Source organism: Oncorhynchus kisutch, linkage group LG3, assembly GCF_002021735.2.
Source record: "Oncorhynchus kisutch isolate 150728-3 linkage group LG3, Okis_V2, whole genome shotgun sequence".
In the NCBI taxonomy this organism is placed as follows: Eukaryota; Metazoa; Chordata; class Actinopteri; order Salmoniformes; family Salmonidae; genus Oncorhynchus; species Oncorhynchus kisutch.
In genome coordinates, this window is record NC_034176.2 from 25,308,056 (window position 1) to 25,329,718 (window position 21,663).

Below are 21,663 nucleotides of genomic sequence, written 5' to 3' on the forward strand. Positions count from 1 at the left end.
TTGGTAAGCAACTCCAGTGTAGATTTGGCCTTATGTTTTAGGTTATTGCCCTGCTGAAATGTGAATTAGTCTCCCAGTGTCTGTTGGAAAGCAGACTGAACCATGTTTTCCTCTAGGATTTTGCCTGTGCTTATAGCTGTATTCCATTTCTTTAAAAAAATGTAAAACTTCCTAGACCTTGCAGATGACAAGCATACCCATTACATGGATGCAGCCACCACCATGCTTGAAAAGATGAAGAGTGGTACTCAGTGATGTGTTGTGTTGAAAGGAAAGGGGGATACCTAGTCAGTTGTACAACTGAATGCATTCAACTGAAATGTGTCTTCCGCATTTAACCCAACCCCTCTGAATCAGAGAGGTGCAGGGGGCTGCCATAATCAACATCGCATTTGCCCCAAACATAATGTTGGGTATTCAGGAGAAAAAGTTAATTTCTTTGCCACATTTATTCCAGTATTACATGAGTGCATGGTTGGCAACAGGATGCATATTTTGGAATATTTTTATTCTGTATAGGCTTCCTTCTTATAACTCGTTCATTTAGGTTAGTTTTGTGGAGTAACTACAATGTTGTTGATCCAACCTCAGTTTTCTCCTATTACAACCATGAAACACTGTTTTAAAATCGCCATTGGCCTCATGTTGAAATCCCTGAGCAGTTTCCTTCCTCTCCGGCTACTGAGTTAGGAAGGACGCTTGTACCTTTGTAGTGACTGGGTGTATTGATACACCACCCAAAGCCTAATTAATAACTTCACCATGCTCAAAGGGATATTCAATGTCTACTTTTTTGTTGTTGACATCAACCAATTGGTCAGAGGCGACCCTGTTTCTGTTTTTGAGCTCCACATTTTTAGCAAAAAAATATATTTAAAAAGTATTGTTTTCTTGTTGGGGCTAGCTTGTTTTGCATGTTATTTTGGCATTAATATATGTCACATAATAGTTTGAAAACAATGTAAAAATATACATATCATTAAGTTAATAAAGCTGTATACAAACATGGTCTCTTTTTTTGTTTTCTTGAGTAAAGCAGCTCCAAAATGCAGGTGTTTCAGCCTAGCTCAATGCTTTCTGTGGTGGTGGAGCAAGCCAGCAGAAAATACGGGGCGTTGCGCCGTTATTAGCTCGGAGGTCTGGCACTCATGGGGACACTACGTCACTGCCAAGTCGAAGGGTTCACTTTAAAAATTCTAGCGCCTTGGTTGCTGCCATAGAGTTACATTAGAAGTGCCCGTCCAAGAAGGCTCAAGGTCATTGGCCACAGATAAAAGGATGTCAAATCATGTTATATGTACAGTAGCTTTGATTGGATTGATCATGTAAACAAAAATTTTAGCTAGCAGTCATCATCATGAATCAAATCTCTAATCTACTGGCAAATCTTTTTAATCCTTGTCATATGAAGATAAATAATGAAGACAAATTATAGATAAAAGGTATCGATGCTCAACGGCCAGTGGACATAAACATTACACAACAAGATGGAAATTGCAAATTCAACAATGAGTGGTTTAGACGGAATCAGTGGCAGTGGCTGTGTTGTCCCAAATCTGGGATTAAGGGGCTCTTAATCCCAGATAAACATTCAACATTGGCCATTCTGTCAATAAAGCATGATTTGTGCCGTGCTCAAAACAACTGTAACTCGGAACTGCGAAAACTTGACTTCAGTGAGTTCAAGACACCTGGGAAGTTGGGAATAAACGAGCTCCGACTGGAAAAATACGTTTTGAATGGTCATTCAACTCGGAATTGTAAATCCGGCCTCTTTCTAGAGCTACGACCTGAAGATCAATGACATCATCATGATTTAACCTTGTTTTTTTTCTGAGTTCCCAGTTGTTTTGAAAGCACCATAAATCCAGAGAATGCCAGACTTTGATGACATAATTTGCCCACAAAGGACCACCGCGCAACCTTTCTGTTCAAGTGAGCACAGCACAACAAGGTGAGTCCAAAAATATATTGTATGCTGCTGCATAAATGATATAATATGCCAGGGAGGTGTGCATACTGTAGCTGAGAAAGTAATACTAAGTGTATGTTGTGTAGTAAGATGTTAGTAGCCTATGTGCCTCCCCCTAATAATTTAGTCTATTTACCCCTCTTAATTTAACCTACTGTTCTGACTTGGTGGTGCACATGTAGCCTATAACCTGTTTTAGAGAAATGTAATCATATAATATTGTAAGAGCTTTCATTGTCTGCTTATATACCCCCTTTATTTATCCTATGGTTCTGACTTAGTGTACAGGGAGAACACTGTAAGAACGGCCCATGTTCTGAAATCTGTACCCATGTTCTGAAACCTGTACTAAACAAAAAAGTGCTAAACAAATAGTTATATTGTCTATGTCCGTCCTAGCACGCTCATTCATGTTTTAATCGATTGACTCTCATACGCTCATTGTCCCCTTATGCCATAGTTTGTACATATCACTTGTCATTATAAACCACCTTTGTTTAAGCAAGTTAGCCATATCAGCTATGTTTTTTTAAAAGGCAGTAAATGAGGCTGAATTAACTGTTTGGCCGCCAGCCAAGGCTCCACTGATAACCACGTGTAGCTTTATGTAGGCCCTAATGTAATGTGTGCTCTGGGAGTCAGGAAACAAGTTCAGGGAATGAATAATTTTGTAAATGAACGAAACATAAAACAAAACCTGAAGAACGCACAGACATGAAACTGAAACAGAAACAATAACGCCTGAGGAAGGAACCAAAGGGAATGACATACTGTATATAGGGAAGGTAATCAGGAAAGTGATGAAGTCCAGGTGAGTCTGATGACGCGCAGGTGCGCGTAACGATGATGACAGGTGTGCTCCATAACAAGCAGCCTGGTGACCTAGAGGCTGGAGAGGGAGCACACGTGACACCTAACAGTTTGTGGGTACCGTTTGTCACTGTTATAGTGCAATTCATGTATAGTTTAGTGTTGTGTTGTGTAGTGTAGTGGCTTAGCTGTCCTGCGTCCCACTAGTTTTTTTATGTTGTTGCGCCACCAAGATTGACATGCTAAAATCGCCACTGCAGTTGGTGCCCTTCTTTACGAGGCATTGGAAAACCTCCCTAGTCTTTATGGTTGAATCTGTGCTTGAAATTCACTACTCGATTGTATTTGACATTGTCACGAATCTCGCCGAAGATGGTGCCTCTTCCTGTTCGGGCGGCGCTCGGCGGTCGTCGTCACCGGCCTATTAGCTGCCATCGATTCCCTTTCCATTTGTTTCTGTTTATTGGGTTTAATTGGGTACACCTGTTTTGAGTTAGTGTTTGTTTGTAGGCTATTTAAGGGCACTAGGCCCGCTGGGTATTTGTGCGGGCTTGTTCTCTGTTATTTGGTGTTGGTGTATTAGTGTGATCTATATTTTTCCGGACAGTTTTAGTCCTGTGTATTTTGGACGGGTTGTTTCATGCGCCCTTGTGTTTCGCATGTCCGTGTCTCCACTGTCTTTGGAATAAAATATCCACGTACGGAATTACCTGCTCTCTGCGCTTGACTCCTCCACTCACCATTCATAGAAGTCGTAACAGACAGTGGTAACAGACAAAATCTAAAAGTAATCCATTTGAAATGCAGGCTGTAACACAACAAAATGTGGAAAATACTTTTAGTGCCTGAATACTCTCTGAAGACACTGATTGTGCTCTGTGACTCAAATCAAATCAAACTTTATTTGTCGAATGCGCCGAATACAACAGACCTTACCGTGAAATGCTTACTTTACAAGCCCTTAACCAAAAGTGCAGTTCAAGAAGAGTAAAGGAAATATATACGAAATAAACTAAAGTAAAAAATAATAAAAAGTAACACAACGAGGATACAGAGGGTACTGATACCGAGTCAATTTGCGTGGGTACAGGTTAGTTGAGGTCATTTGTACATTTAGTTAGGGGTGAAGTGACTATGCATAGATAATAAATAGTGGGTAGCAGCAGTGTACAAAACAATTGGAGGGGGGGGGGGGGGGGTGTCAATGTAAATAGTTTGGTGGCCATTTGATTAATTGTTCAGCAGTGTTTGGACCATGATAGTTCGTTGGTGATGTGGACACCAAGGAACTTTAAACGCTCGACCCGCTCCACTACAGCCCTGTATGGGGGCCTGTTCGGCCAGGCTTTTCCTGTAGTCCACAATCAGCTCCTTTGTCTTGATCACATTGAGAGAGAGGTTGTTGTCCTGGCACCACACGGCCAGGTCTCTAACCTCCCCCCTATAGGCTGTCTCGTCATTGTCGGTGATCAGGCCTACCACTGTTGTGTCATCAGCAAATTTAATGATGGTGTTGGAGTCATGCCTGGCCGTGCAGTCATGATGGAACAGGGAGTACAGGAGGGGACTGAGCATGCACCCCTGAGGGGCCCCTGTGTTGAGGATCAGTGTGGCGGATGTGTTGTTACCTACCCTTACCACCTGGGGGTGGTCCGTCAGGAATTCCAGGATCCAGTTGCAGAGGGAGGTGTTTAGTTCCAGGGTCCTTAGCTATGTGATGAGCTTTGTGGACACTATGGTGTTGAACGCTGAGCTGTAGTCAATGAATAGTATTCTCACGTAGGTGTTCCTTTTGTCCAGGTGGGAAAGGGCAGTGTGGAGTGCAATTGAGATTGTTTCATCTGTGGATCTGTTGGGGTAGTATGCGAATTGGAGTGGGTCTAGGGTATCCGGGAGGATGCTGTTGATGTGAGCCATGACCAGCCTTTCAAAGCATTTCATGGCTACCGATGTGAGTGCTACGTGTCTGTAATCATGTAGGCAGGTTACCTTCGCTTCCTTGGTCTGCTTGAAACATGTAGCTATTACAGACTCGGTCAGGGAAAGGTTGAAAATGTCTGTGAAAACACTTGCCAGTTGGTCCTCGCGTGCTTTGAGTACACGTCCTGGTAATCCGTCTGGCCCCGCAGCTTTGGGAATGTTGACCTGTTTAAAGGTCTTGCTCACATTGGCTACTGAGAGCGTTATCACACAGTCATCCAGAACTGCTGGTGCTCTCTTGCATGCTTCAGTGTTGCTTGCCTCAGTGTTGCTGGTGCTTGTCTGGTAGGCTCACGTCACCGGGAAGCTCGCATCTGGGTTTACCTTTGTAGTCCGTAATAGTTTTCAAGCCCTGCCACATCCGACGAGCTTCAGAGCCGGTGTATTAGGATTCAATCTTAATCCTGTATTAACACTTTGCTTGTTTGATGGTTCGTCTGAGGGCATAGCGGGATTTCTTATAAGCGTCCGGATTAGTGTCCCACTCCTTGAAAGTGTCAGCTCTACCCTTTAGCTCGATGTGGATGTTGCCTGTAATCCATGGCTTCTGGTTGGGATATGTACGTACATATGGTCACTGTGGGGACGACGCCGTCGATGCACTTATTGATGAAGCCGATGACTGAGGTGGTATACTACTCAATACCATTGAATGAATCTCGGAATATATTCCAGTCTGTGCTAGTAAAACAGTCCTGTAGTGTAGCATCCGCGTCATCTGACCACTTCCGTATTGAGCGAGTCACTGGTACTCCCTACTTTAGTTTTTGCTGTTACGCTGGAATCAGGAGGATAGAATTACGGTCAGATTTGCCAAATGGAGGGCGGGGGAGAGCTTTGTATTCATCTGTGTTTGTGGAGTAAAGGTGGTCTACAGTTTTTTTTTCTGGTTGCACATGTGACGTGCTGTAAAAACTATGTCTGAGGTTGTGTGTGTGAGTTGTGTACATAGTCTATTTTGTGTGGGTTTTGTGTGAGACAATTTACAAAAGAGAGGCAGTGAGAGAAAACCCGGTTGTATACTGAACATGAGAATGGTCTGACATGAGTCTGCACTTTACTAGCCAGGAAACTACAACGGTAGGTAAGATTGGACACTACAACAAAAGAAAGGAATAGAGAAACAGACAGATTGAATGATTGAAAAAAGATTGAATGAATGAAGAGTGAATGAATTGATATAGGACTGGAGTAAGGCTGGACAACAACAGCTCACAATGTCAATATCAGCAAAGGAAATGTCCACCGAGCATTGACCAGGTGCAGTCCTGAGATAGGCATGCATTGAAATGTTGAGTCACTCCATTACATATAGTCATAACCATAAAAATAGAATCACTCGAACAGGCATCTATTTCCAAGTTCAAAACTGGCTTAATGGAAGGCTTCCTGAATAGAATACAGAATCAGGAAAGGATGACTAAGCATCAGAGTTTGCATAGCATATCCATACACTGTACACCTATGTAACCTGCTCTGATGTATTTGAATACACCCTTCATCTTCTCACATGAGCCTCTCGCAATGATGATTATGTCCATAATTGATTCTGCCAAGTTTAGCAAGTGATTCTAATAGCAGATTAATTATGATAGATCTTTGTCGCTTTATAAAAACCTTTATAATCGGCCTTGAACCATAAATCCTTATTGCACTCAAAATGCATAATGATTTCATCATATTATGAGATACTATTAGAATGATGGGTAATAGGGCGTTGTTCAGGGTGGGTAAACAGGAATGATTCATGAACACTAGCCTGGTAGGGGCCCCTAAATGTTTAGAGAATTATTTGTTTATAATTTAAAAAAATGTTAGACCAAAAAATCTGTGATGAAAATTAAAACGTATAACCATAATCAGATCAGGCATCTCTACCCAACCATCCAGTTTGTACCCCCCCCCCCCCCTCCCTCCCCCATAATGCACATGGTTTGGTCCATTACCTCTGACAGCATGAGAGATATCGAAACGAAATCGGGTTTTCAGAAAAGTAAAGAAAGGAAACAAAGACAGATGTTGCAAAATTCAGGAAAAAGATTACTCACCACGTTTTCCCCAGAAAACAAAATGAGGAGAAGGATTTGAGTGGTAAGTCAATGCAGACGGCCTGCAAACAGAGTAGCCTAGCTAGCCAATATAGCTAGCTTGATAGCTTGCTCGGTCAGAGCAGTAATTATTAACATGATGATGTGCTACCACTACCAGCTATGGCTAGCTAATTAGCTTTTATTTATATATTATTATAACTGTATTCCCCAATATTTGCTAGCTAGCCAAACTCAAATTAAAACCTAACATGTAGCCTAACGTACGCTAACCCCATTCCGTACAAGTGTGCGCAACCGCGACATTCAAACGAGGCTGCAAAGAAAGCTAATGTGACTGTAGCGACTGCGTTGACAACAAATTCTGGACATGACATGGTAATGGCTCTATAGTATTGGAGAAAAGTTGAAAAAACTGACCCCTCCGACGCCATGACACGTCACGATGTAACGTACAGCACGCATAAAGCAACTCATTCTGTCTTACAGCTTCTCCCCACCAGGTGTAGCACTTCTCTCACCGTTTAAAAAGGGACAGGGTAAGGGGGGATATCTAGTCATTTTTTGGGTCATCACTGCAAGCTATCATGACTCTCAAAAGCCGCTGTTTACTTCTGAAGATCCCTTTGGCACCACCCTAAATACCCGATTCAAATTTGACACAAACCTTCAAATAGGTATGTAATGACACATTATATAAACTCTTTATAGTGTTTTATTTACATTTTAGAGGCTATAAGGTGATAAGATGGACAGATCGAGTGAAAAAATCAGTTTCCCCACATCTCTCCTTCTAACTATCACGCAATAGGTTTCGCTTCCCCACCCGCCATTTTTAAAAAGACCCGACAGAGCTTATTGCCTTCTTGAATCATGCAGAGATGGGCATCATGAAGGTCTCGTTATAGATTTGGTTGGAAATGGGAGAAATTGTGCTTTACAATGGTATTGATATTACAGTTGATCTGGAAGTATTACGTTTTTTGGGCGCAAAAAAAAGGTCAATTGTACAGACCAGCGTGATGTACAAAAGTGAGTTAGTTCACGTTACCTATTCATACTGTAGATGCTACTACTACTGCTGTAGACAAAGATCCCAACGTCTGTCTACTACAGGAAGTTGAAACAGTGGACCTTGGAGGTGAGGCAGTTGTTTTGTAGCAGCAGCAGAATAACTAGACCATTTTTAAATTGTAAAGATAGGCACATGATGACTTAGACACACTTAAATACCTATTCTATTTGATATGTATTCTATTAAAACGTTTTTTCTTTCAGTGGTAGATTTTTAGTATGGTAACCTTCGTAGGAGCGAACATTAAACCTACAATTCCCTTTGTTTACTCACTTTCTAGTGCCTAGAGAGCCCCAGGCAGGCAAAATTTCAGCCGAAAGCTGTCAGACAGACTCTGATGCAGAGGAGAGCAGGAAGGAAGAAGAGGAGTTAAAGAGTAGCAGTAGTGCCAGTGAAGGACTGACAGAAGAGACTGAACAAGCAAGTAATAAGGGAAAGGAAGAGAATGGACAGATTCAAAGTGAGGAAGATGAGCTTTTAGATGATCCAGCACTGTGGCCAGAGAAAGTACAAGACCATGAAAGAGAATCTATTGTTTGCAGACTAGCCAACAGGTGTGGTGAGGAGACAGAACTGTATATAATCATGCCCCCAGACTCAGAAGGCAAGCCATTACCCATCTATTTACAGTACAGTAAGTCAGCAAACGGAAGAGAAAAGGTGCAGACTGGCTTATTTATACTAAGAGTGTAAAGGCATTATACTGCATTCCTTGTATTCTTTTTTATCATGAGCAAAGTAAACCATCACCCAGTTCTTTGAATGGTAAGGATGGCTATAAGATATCATCCGTGAAATGGTGGAGAATGTATGACAAACTTCCAGAGCATGAGGATGGTGTGTCTCACAAGAACTGTTACTGGAAATGGAAAAATCTGCAGCATACCGTAATTACAGCTACAGGTGTAGACAGTCAGCTGCAGAAACAAATCCAGTCCGAAATGTATAAAAACAGAGCACTTCTAGAAAGGATTTTGGATGTGACACTGTACTTAGAATCTAATAATAATCTGATGATCTTGATGATGTGCATAATGGAGATTACCTAGGCTTACTTGAGCTGTTGTCAAATTATGACCCGCTATTACGTGTGCACTTACAGAAAGTCAGAGACAAAAAGAAAGGAGCACGACTGACTCATTACCTCAGCTCTGAGAGAAAAAACGACTTCATAGGAATATGTGGTCAAAGGGTTTTGAAAGCAGTACTTTATGAAAGAGAATGCAAATCCAGACATTTCCCATACTGGGCAAAATGTATTATTGGTGAGATATGTACACAAAGATAAAGTTCAGGGAACAGGTGACTGGGAAATAATTGAATGTTTTCTTGAATTTAAAGACTTTGCTAGAAAGACAGGCAGTGACATTTCTGAAATGATTTTGAGTGCATTGGAAGGGCATGGTATTGACATAGCAGATTGCCGTGGTCAAGGCTATGATACTGGTGCAAATATGTCATGGAAAGTGAAGGAAGTTCAAGCACACATACTGCAAAATAATCCACTGGACACATACTCACCTTGTGCCTCCCACACTCTTAATCTTGTGGGTGTACATGCAGCTCAGTCGTGCCCAAAAGTATCAACCTTTTTGGCTGTGGGAATTGTCTTTACAATCTGTTCAGTTCCAGCCCAGAGAGATGGGCCATTCTCGAGGAAAAGATTGGCTGCTGTCTTAACCAATTTTCAGACACGCAATGGAGTGCGGGTATTGCTGCAGTCAGACCAGTGTCAACTAATTTACCGTCTATCATCAAGGCTCTAGACATGCTTCTTGCTACCTGCAGCCTGACACACAAAGCCAAATCTGAGGCAAAAGGTCTGAAAAGCTACTTCATGTCTTTCAAGGCAATCTTCCTGCTCACTTTCTGGGTAAAGGTTTTGCAGTGTATTGAGAATAGAAGCCTAATTCTTCAGTCAGGAAATATTGATCTGGACACTGAATCAGCTCACATTAATAAGGCACTACAGGAAGAAACACAGGCTCTTTGTAATCAGTGGGACGCTCTTCTGGCAGAAGCCTCCATGGTGGCAAATGAAATGGGTGTAACTACTCAGCTTCACAGTGAACAGAGGAGCCGCCAGAAATAAAGAAAACACTTCCCTGATGAGACTGAAGATGACATAGCAAATGAACAGAAGTCAGACACTGGACTTTGCAACACAGTGTTTTATGTGGCTCTGGATGGTATAATCAGTCATTTGGACATGCGATTGCAGCTATATGCAAGGAGTTTTCATCAATACTTACATTTAGGAAAATGACTGAAAACCAAATATGTGTATCTTGCCACAAATTGAGAAAGAATTACTCCAAAGATCTCACAGATGGATTTGAAAATGAAGTGTGACATTATTAGACAATATATGGTGCCACTTTTTCAGATGGTCTTTCTCCTGTGGAACTCCTAAATGACATCCACAAGATGCAGCTACAGAGCATTTTTGGAGAGGTGTCCATTGAATTGCAAATGTCTGTAACATTTGCTGTGGGTGAACGTGCCTTCAGTAAGCCGAAACGTATAAAGAACTATCTAAGATCTACAATGTGCCAAGACAGGTTGAACAGCCATGCCATCCTTTCAATTGAAAACCAGTTAGCTAGAAAATTCAACTTTAAAGGCACTATAAATTAGTTTGCTCACAAGAAGGCTTGACGCTGGGCTATTGGAGCAGTGTAACCTCTGAGTTTTGTTTACAGGGAACAAACACAAGGACAAATGCCTTAACCTGTTCTACACAAGCCTGCCCGGGGACGTGCAAAATACTGTTTCAGAGTATTTTCTGCTATGGTGTATCCCCTGTTGAACTTACTCAGGAATGCCCACATAATGTCTTGACACTACAGTTGTAATTTCACAGATGCTTGTTCTCTGTAGGTTCCACATTTATGCCTGCACCCCACATAGTTCAGGATTTATTTTTATTTTGGGTATGCTATTTAGGCATTTATTTAGGAATTATGCATAGGGCAGAAGAGGGTTGGGGGCCTTCTTTATAAGAATTGGTAATACATTCTTTAATCTGAAACATGGATCATTAGTAATTTCTTCATTAAAACTGACTACAATACCATATATTAAAAAATATGTCACCAATTGGGTAGTTATTTATAATAAAGCATCATAAAAATCTCAAGACACAGACAGCTTTTGTTAACATTAGGAACCAAAATGTTTTGCAGTAATATTAATATAGGCAAAGGATGAAGGTGGAAACTAGAATCTGTACAATTGTAGTATAGAGCAGCAGAAGCTTATAGTTAGTACATTTAATAACACATACTGTTCAGTACGTTATTTTAATCTGAAACATTCTGATTTCTATGTTAGGGGCCCGGTAGTTGTTAATTTCACGGGGCTCCAAAATTCTGGCAACGCCCCAGGCATGGAGTGTACAGTACTTCACAAAGATCCCAAGTCAGTCTGTACTTCTGACAGCTATAAAAACATCTCAAATAGTATTCCCTCATTAATAAGTTTGCAAATACTCTATACTAAAATATGAGCTAATTTATCTGCAAATAAAAAAGACTGAGCCGTAAGTGGGTATCATGCTCATTCTGGTACCCACATAAAGCTCCCTCACAGAGACTGTATGAAATACTGATATGAGAAAGATACATTCTCTATACAATTTGTGTCAATGCAAAGTGTGGGTGCAATTATCCTTTTGTTGGCACATCAGAAGAAAAGGAATATGAAAAGGGAAATATGGATAATATACTGTACCTCTGCAAACATAGCATCAATTATCCGAGTCTGTTGACACCAGGAAGAGAAGCTGCTGCTTCAGCAACAGTTTACGGGATCCTAATACATTTTTAAAAATGGGGGCTGCCTTACACCCACGGCCACCTATAATGTAGCTCTAGAAACTGCTAATATGGAACCATTTATACATTATATATATATATATATATATATTATAAATAACGGTTAAGCTAACGCAGGCTAATGCGATTAGCATGAGGTTGTAAGTAACAAGAAACTTTCCCAGGACATAGACATATCTGATATTGGTTAGAAAGCTTAAATTCTTGTTAATCTAACTGCACTGTCAAATTTACAATAGCTATTACAGTGAAAGAATACCATGCTATTGTTTGAGGAGAGTGCACAATTTTGAATATGAAAAGTTATTAATAAACAAATTAGGCACATTTGGGCAGTCTTGATACAACATTTTGAACAGAAATACAATGATCCATTGGATTAGTCTAAAACGTTGCACATACACTGCACAACTCTGAATTGCACCGTGGCTGGAATAATACATTATGGCCTTTATCTTGCATTTCAAAGATGATGGTACAAAAAAATACAAAAGAACGGTTGTTTTTTTCTTTATATTGTCTTTTACTAGATCTAATTGTGTTATATTCACCTACATTCCTTTCACATTTTCACAAACTTCAAAGTGTTTCCTTTCAAATGGTACCAAGAATATGCATATCCTTGCTTCAGGGCCTGATCTACAGGCAGTTAGATTTGGGTATGTCATTTTAGGCAAAAAAAAGAAAAAAAGAGGCAGATCCTTAAGAAGGTCCCGACAGTGCACTCACAACATTAATTTAGCATACCACAAAATGAAGCCCTTACAGATGCATCACAATCACATAACTCAACACTGGCAAGCAACATGTCATGCTTGTAAGTGGGTGTAATTGATCTCTCTGGCATCTTTAAGTTGCTTTTCTGGATCTAACTCTGTTTAGAAAAACAAAGGCAAATGGGGTGATATGTTCTGTGAAGTTAAATAGAGTAGCTTTGATGAATCTGCCCAGCAGAGGCTCATCTGTATAGCAACCTAAGAGAGACACACACCTCCAGGCCTTGCCTCAGGCCACAGAGAGCCTCTGGGCCCCAGACACAGGGCCTGCTGAGGGCCACATGTACCCACTCCTCCATGCCAAAACACACACTCCACAGGCAAAACACTGGAGCTACAGCTCTGCAAATCAGTGTAGTTATATCAGATCTAATATTGATTATGTAATGTACGATAACTATACAGTAAATGTATTACGCCAAAATCATAGTGTACAGTATGATTGTAATCCTATGGCATTCTATATTTTGTTTATCTTTAAAAAATTATGTCTTTGTTCTTCTTACATTTGTATTTAACTAAACTGCAAAAAATATAAACGCAACATGTAAAGTGTTGGTCCTATGTTTCATGAGCTGAAAATAAAGATCCTAGAAATGTTACATAGACACAAACACCTTATTTCTGAAAAATGTTGTGCACAAATTTGTTTACATCCCTGTTGGTGAGCCTTTCTCCTTTGCCAAGATGATCCATCCACCTGACAGGTGTGGCATATCATTTAGCTGATTAAACGTCATGATCATTACACAGGTGCACCTTGTGCTGGGTACTATAAAAGGCAACACAATGTCACAACACAATACCACAGATGTCTCAAGGTTTTGGGGAGTGTGCAATTGGCATGTTGACTGCAGCAATTTCCACCAGAGCTGTTGCCAAAGAACGGAATGTTCAAGGTAGTTTTAGGGAATTTGGCAGTATGTCCAACCAGCCTCACAACCACAGAACACGCTTAACCATGCCAGCCCAGGAACTGCATATCTAGCTTCTTCACCTGCAGGATTGTCTGGGGGGGGGGGGGAGTATTTCTGCTGAGGAGTATTTCTCTTTGTAATAAAGCCCAGTGGTGGGAAAACCCCATTCTGATTGGCTGTGCCTGGCTCCCCAGTAGGTGAGCCTATGCCCTCCAAGGCCCACCCATGGCTGCACCCCTGCCCAGTTATGTGAAATTCATAGATTAGGGTCGAATGAATTTATTTCAATCGACTGATGTCCTCATATGAACTATAACTCTAATTGTTGCATGTTGCGATATATTTTTGTTCAATATATTTTAATCACATTACGGTATAAAAGTAAATATAAGATGCTGTTAAGGGAAGTGTTGTCACTGTTCTGAACAGCAGGATGCACACTGTGTAACCCATAGAACTTTGAATGAATTTCAGAACTCTGGCACAGCCCATCTGCTCTATGTGTTGTAGTGACTTTGACTGAGTGACACCACTCACCATAGCCAGGGGCACAATGCCCCCCAGGTCTTTCTGGGCAAGCCGGATCTCTGTCTCTGCCTCCTGTATGGTGGCATGGCTGCCCGGGTACTCAACCTGCCACGTGATCCAGCGGCTGCCCAGTGGACCCAGGAAGCTGTCCACCTCCAGATCCACCTGTAGGACCCTCTGGAAACCCACATCTGACCTGCAGCACAGACAAAGAGAGAGATGGGAGAGGATCAATATTTTATGAGAAAGTAATGGTGTTTCCATAAGCTCTATCAACACACATTCCTATGACTAAAAATAGTGGCGTCTAATGACTAAATCAATGTCTGTAAACCATGACATTTTATAGACTGTGCTTCTACAAAAGGTCAACTCTCTGGTCCTTGGTATGATATGCACTGTTAGCTATTTCTCACAACTCTGTATTGACATGCTGTGTACTGCCCATACAGTTACACAGTTGCTCTGTACAGTAATATATATGAGTCTGTAGCTCAGAGGGAAGCTCCACATAACTGTTACCCTGCTCCAGCCGTCTCATAGATTAGACATAACATAATAAGCATAAAATTAACATATGTTATGTTTGATATGGTTACGTAAGACAGATGGTTACTTAAGGAAAAAACAAAAGTAGGATGGTTGGTCGGGGTGGATGGATGGGTGTTTAACATGAACGTCTAGCAACCAAAATGTTGAAAGTTTGAATCTCATCACGGACAACTTTAGCATTTTAGCTAATTAGCAACTTTTCAACTACTTACTACTTTTTAGCTATTATGCAACTACTTAGCATGTTATCTAACCCTAACCATAACTTGAACTCTTTTAGCTAACCCTTCCCCTAACCCTAACATTAACTCTTTAACCTAACTCCTAACTTTTAAACATAAACTTAACTAACCCTTAGCCTAGCTAACGTTAGTAAGCTAGCTACTGTTAGCCACCTTGCTAGAAATCGTAACATATCATACGTTTTGTAAATTTCTACCTTGTACGTTTTGCAAATTCATAACATACAATACAAATTGTAATTCAAAACATATCATACAAAATGGGTGATGGACTTCCACAAATTAATACATACCATACGAAATGTAACATATCATACTAAATGGAGCTTCTCAGATTTACAGAATAATACAGGTGCCTGCTCTGGACATGAAGGCTTGGGTGTTTACCACTGCCCTTGTTTGCAACAGTACAATATGAATATATATAATTGTATGCAAGGAGAATATACGGCAGGGCAGACAAATGGAGAGCATTCATAATATAATTTCCCAGTGACAGTCTCCGGTGCTCAGAGTTTAAATATAGCCAGGAGGAAGCAAAGGTCAGCTTTACACAGGAGCAGGAGGAGAATGGAAATGGCACCAGATCTGTTAGCCATGTCTTGTGTGTCAAATGGCAGGGCTCAGGGCCAATACATTTCACACAGTGTCTCCGAAGCGCACTGGCACTAAACAACATCTCCTTCATTTGAGGCTTGCCAGAAAGAAAGAGAGATTGAAAGAGATAAATATGCAATCTCTCTAAAGCTCTCTTTATGCTGCTTGGACAACGATGCCAGTTTGTCTACAGTGCATATGGCACATGGCACCCTTTCCAGCATAAATTTCAATTTTTTATTGTTGTGATGAACAAAGAACAACAAGCAACAAGCATTGTACTTCGAGAAAAGACATCTGAGCAAATATATAATGCTTTCAATTATGAATGTGACTCAGAAAAGAGGAAAACGCCTCCCGGGTGACTAAATCACTGCATCCCAATGCTAGAGGTGTTAGTACACACCCAGGTTCGATCCCAGGCTGTGTCGCAGCTGGCCGCGACCGGGAGACCCATGAGGCGGCACACAATTGGCCCAGCGTTGTCCGGGTTAGGGGAGAGTTAGGGATGACCGGGATGTCCTTGTCCCATCGTACTCTAGCGACTCCTGTAGTGGGCCAGGCGCATGCACGCTGACTTTGGTCGCCAGTTGTACGGTGTTTCCTCCAACACATTGGTGCGGCTGGCTTCCGGTTTAAGCGAGCAGTGTGTCAAGAAGTAGTGCGGCTTGGCTGGGTCGTGTTTCGGAGAACGTATGGCTCTCGACCTTCGCCTCCCCCGAGTCTGTACGGGAGTTGCGGAAATGGGGCAAGACTGTAACTACCAATTGGATATCACGAAATTGGGGAGAAAAAGGGGTCAAAGGTATACACCAAAAAAGAAATCAGGAAAACAATTAATAATAGATCAGGCGTTTTATTTGCTGAAACCTGGGTTTTTGTAAGGCTCACACTCACTCCCCATTCACATATTGCTTTTCACTCAGAGTGAATGAGTGATTTTTTGCTTCCGAGCGCACAACAACCCAATTTCTCCATGAAGCAGAAGTGTGTAGAAATATTTAAAATGACAACCAAATAAGTTGTGCCACATTCCATAACAGAGTAGCAATCAGTGTGGAGAGAGATGGGCTGTGCTGTGCTGTCAGAGCAATGGCATGACAGAAAACTGCCTTACATAACTGCTTCCTCCACAGACAAAACAGATGCCAATTTCAAATAAAATCAAAAGTTATTTGTCACATGCGTCAAAAACAACAGGTGTTGACTTTACTTTGAAATGCTCACAAGCCCTTTCCCAAAAATGCAGTTAAAAGGTAAAAAAAATAATATTTAAAATGAAAGAGTAACAATGTAAAATAACAATAACAAGGTTATTTACAAGGTGTACCGGTACCGAGTCAATGTGTAGGGGTACGAGGTAGTTGAGGTAAATGAGGTAATATGTATAGTACATATACAGTAGGTAGGGGTAAAAGCAGGACCTGGGTTAAGGGTGGCCCGCCCTACTGTACTCCTTGCCCGTCCAAATAAAATATTGAAATATATTTCTAATTTATTTGACCGAGACGCACGCCAACAGAGACGCATCAATCTCAGATAAAGCATCCGAGAGAGCGAAACAGCACAGCACCCCTCTGTCTCTGTATGTGATCAAAATAAACAATCTAAGGGCAATTAGATTCACACAATGAAACAATGAATGTGCAAGAATTGGTGGGAGACAGTGAGGCACATTCTGGAGAGCTGAGTGCAAGCATTCTGGAGAGAGATGCCCATATCTTCGCCACACGCCCCTCCCCTTCTTCTTGTCTCAACATTTTATATGATACTCAAGACACATTATCTTCACACATTTTAGATGCTTTTCAATGACAGCCGGAACTCAATAATCAGCTATTAGGCCTATTGGCACACACGCTGCCCAAATTTCTGGCTTCCCAAATAGGCATAGGCATAGGCCTATGCACTTGTGATTTGAAACAATCCACAGCTATTTTAAAAAATAAGCTTATTTTCTTATTTTATTTGTCAGCTTTAGATCTATGCATTTTATTTAGTTGACAATTGAAGTTATAGGTCTACTGCTGCATTGGCCAATAGGCTGTGTTTGAGTTCCATGCGCTAATTTCTATAGCTGCCAATGGATCATGGTGTATCAATGAGTCCATATGGCAAAGGCTGGTGTTCTTGCATTAGTTGAATTTGAACTTTTACATTTGTATTATTTTTATTCAAATTTTTATGATTAACCAAAAGACAGTAATTTTGAGAAACGAAAACATTACTATTGAAATGTAACTTTTCCGCGAAAATGCGCATATACAAATATTCATAACTGGCACGCAGATAGGTAGAAATGGTAGGATAAATTGTATGCTTCCCCAGACCCATTAACAAAATCCATCCAACTGATTAATTCTGGAGCTGGCCCTGGATAAAAGTTACTAGGAAATCAGGATAGATAATAAACTGAGTAGCAGCAGCATACGTGACTCATTTCAGGAAACTAGGCACTACTTCACAGGAGAGGCATTTGAATTTTTTTTTATCAAAATGTGTTTTTTTGGCAGAAATGCCTTTTGGAACATTCATGTGACTTAATAACAAACTATCTGTAAATATGGATATAATTGTTAAAATATGAGCCTAGCGGTGGTGTAAAGTACTTAAGTAAAAAATACTTTAAAGAACTACTTAAATAGTTTTTTGTGGTATCTGTACTTTAGAATTTATTTTTTGCAACTTTTAATTTTACTCCACTACATTCCTAAAGAAATTAACTTAATTTTTACCCCTTACACTTTCCCTGACACCCAAAAGTACTAGTTACATTTTGAATTATTAGCAGGACAGGAAATTGTCTAATTCACACACTTATCAAGAGAACATCCTCGGTCATCCCTACTGTCTCTGATCTGGCAGACTCACTAAACACAAACACTTCTGATGTCAATGAAGTCTGAGTGTTGAAATGTGCCCCTGGCTATCAGTAAAAAAAAAAAAAATATGTAATTGTGCCATTTGCTTAATATTAGGAATGCAAAATTATTTATGCTTTTACTTTTGATAAAGTATATTTTAGCGATTTACATTTACTTTTGATACTTAATAACCTCTTGAGACTGGGGGGCATTATTTTCATTTTTGGAAAAATAACGTTCCCAAAGTAAATGGGCTATTTCTCAGGACAAGACGCTAGAATATGCATATAATTGACAGCTTAGGATAGAAAACATATATTGTCTGTGGGTATAACAGAACTGATATTGCAAGCGAAAGCCTGAGAAATATCCAATCAGGAAGTGACTCTTATTTTGAAACCTTTGCGTTCCCATGCCTCCCTATTGAGCATTGAAAGGGATATCAACCAGATTCCTTTTTCTATGGCTTCCCTAATGTGTCTACAGTCACAAGACATAGTTTCAGGCTTTATTTTGAAAAATGAGCGTGAACGACAACATTGCATCATTGGTCAGCTGGTGGCTCTCAGAGTGATTTGTGCGTAATAGACAAAGGCGGCAATTGCTCCTCTCGCTCCTACTAAGAAGCCAATTGTCCCGGTTGATATATTATCGAATAGATATTTGAAAAACACCTTGAGGAATGATTATAAAAAATGTTTGCCATGTTTCTGTCGATATTATGGATCTAATTTGGAATATTTTCCGGCGTTGTCATGACCGCAATTTCCGGTGGATTTCTCAACAAAACGTGAAGAACAAACGGAGGTATTTCGGCTATAAAAATAATCTTTATGGAACAAAATTAACATTTGCTGTCTAACTGGGAGTCTCGTGAGTGAAAACATCTGAAGCTCATCAAAGGTAACCATTTCACTGTACCATTTACACCTTCTGTATCCTGTGCATGTAACAAATAAACTTTGATTTGATTTGATATAGTATGTGTTTACCAGAGATGGTAATGTGAAGACATGACCTGCACCAAAGTCAAATTAGGATATAACGTTAGGCCCACGAGACAGTGTCCAAGTTCTAAAATGCTCTGGTAGAATTCCCTGTTATTATTTCATCATACTCACAACCGTAAGCTATTTTCTGTGATTGGCTCGCCATTAACTTGTAAATAATTATCTTGTTTTGAGTTTATTTTCCTGTAATAATGAATACAAATGAGCTAGTGAAGACATTGTCAGCTATATGATATGGTCATTATTTGAACCGGCTAGCCATCTAACAATCTAACAAGCTTATAAAGTTGCTTTTAGTTGCCTGGTGTGCTAGATTGACATATACTAAATTCATTTTTAAACGGGCGGGTTTATTGGTGTTAAAATTCTCCAGTTATGCAATTTTGGACAACCAGGCTGCTAATGTCATGCAGCCTGTAGTTTTTGTGTGTATACTTCACAACGACAAGTTTGATGTCAGATGACAATAGAATGTTCATGATGTCACTCCATCAACTGTCAATAGATGTAATATAAACCAGCCTTTAGTCTTGACATCTTTGGTTGTTTAGTACATGGCTTCACATGTGAATCCTTAAAGAGATGGATGGGGCTAAGGCTTAAGAAAGTGTGAACAATGCTGAATGGGCGTAGACAAAAAAAAGCTGTCCAAGTAGGTGTACCAAAACACTCAAGGGCCATTTTCTCAAAAGTGGGGTTACAAGTTTATCAGCTTTCAAAGCAGAATTACTTTCCCATTGTTCCTTAACTGTAGTGTATGATATACAATTTTGATAAAGTCTGTACTTTAATCCAATGTAAAAACCACAATTTAAATGTTGCTACTTAAGACCGAATCGAGCTGGCCGGTCACATATGTGAAGAGTATGAAAGTGTGTTCAATGTGTAAGTCAGTTGAGGCTCCTCAGAGGAGGAAGGGGAGGACCATCCTCCTCAGTGAATTCCATAAAAATCTAAATAGTGAACCATTAAAAAAGTTATCATTTTCAGATTAAAACACACAGTTTTTTTACAGTAGCTTCAGCAACACTTTGTAGGGTAACACCATGGTGTAGCCAGAGAATGGCTTGCTTCTGTCCTCTTCTGCGTACATTGAATTCAATGTAAAACTTAGGAGGCTCATGATTCTCACCCCCTTCCATAGACTTACACAGTAATTATGAGAACCTCCGGAGGACATCCTCCAACCTATCAGAGTTTTTGCAACATGTACTGACATGTTGTCCACCCAATCAAATGATCAGAGAATTAATCTAGTACTGAAAGCATACGCTACAGCTAGCTAGCACTGCAGATCATAAAATATGTTGACTAGTTAACTCAGAGAGAGAAAGACAATAGTTTTCAACAAATACATTTCTATCAAAATTAAGAAGAGAGAGAGAGAGAGATATTTAAGTAGCTATATTTGGTTGAATGTTTTTTTAAACTTTCACTTAGCAAGCAAATGCAGCTAGCTAGTTTAGCCTACTTAAACACCTGGCTCAAACAGAGAGGGATGCTATGTTAGCTAGCTGGCTATAGAACCAACACTGGAACTCTTCTAAATCAAGGTAAGCTTTTGGTTTAATTCATTTATTAACACCGTGGTCCGTTGGTGTAACTGCTAAACTGCTTTCTGACTGTACACTGTACTGCATGATTGCAGCGGGTTTACTAACGCTAGTTGTAGTAGTTCTAGTTGACTATGATGTGACAACGATGTAGGCTGTGTTTAGCGGTTAGCAGTCATGATATGTAGGTTTGGCTTGGAAAAGTATTTTCGCCTGGTCACAGACAGCTGATGTGTTGTGCACTGAAGTCCACAAGCGAAGGGAGGAGGAGAGTGTGTAGATAGTTGCAAGAAGGAATTATATATACAATGAGCAAAATGATCATGCTGTTTTTATGTGGCCGCTATGTAAGTGAACTGTTTGCGTGTGATCAAGAGGTGTATTCATTCCACCGATGCTGTTGAAAAACATTTCTTAAAACAGATGCAAACGGAAGGAAACAGGGATAAACATACCTTACTTTGTCCAATAGAAACTCACATTTGTTTTCACCCTAGATCAGCTAGATGCATGCAAGAGTTTTCAAGGCAGTATTGAATGTGTCACTGTCTGTCACCTTGATTACTCAAAATTCTCTCTACCTGTGCACCTGTGTTGAAAACTTTCAATCATAGGCTAGGTTGAGGCAACCTCATGATGGGTGCAGGGAAATTTGAGTATCATGTAGTAGCCTAAACCTGTCAATGTTATATTGAGCTGGGTGAATGTAATATCAATAACAGTGTACATAGAGCCAGTGCAAGAAAAAAAGTGGGTCAATGCAATCGACCGGTTGGTGACCACTGAAGTAAAGTCAAACTAATAAAAGTGACTGAGGAGCAGCAGGATATGGCAAGCTACACTTTTAGAAAAAAGGGTTCCAAAAGGGTGAACTTAAACACTGAAAGAATAAAAAATTTATAA

General features: G+C 40.3%; 1 protein-coding gene across 1 annotated transcript in view; it reads right to left on the reverse strand.

Annotated features, from left to right (window-relative positions):
• Positions 1 to 21,663, reverse strand: part of LOC109878808 (transmembrane protein 132C) — a 196,731-nt gene that overhangs the window by 45,169 nt on the left and 129,899 nt on the right. The window contains exon 4 of the mRNA XM_020471017.2: positions 13,952 to 14,138. Within this exon, the coding sequence (XP_020326606.2) occupies positions 13,952 to 14,138 (187 nt within the window). The remainder of the gene's footprint in view (positions 1 to 13,951; positions 14,139 to 21,663) is intronic.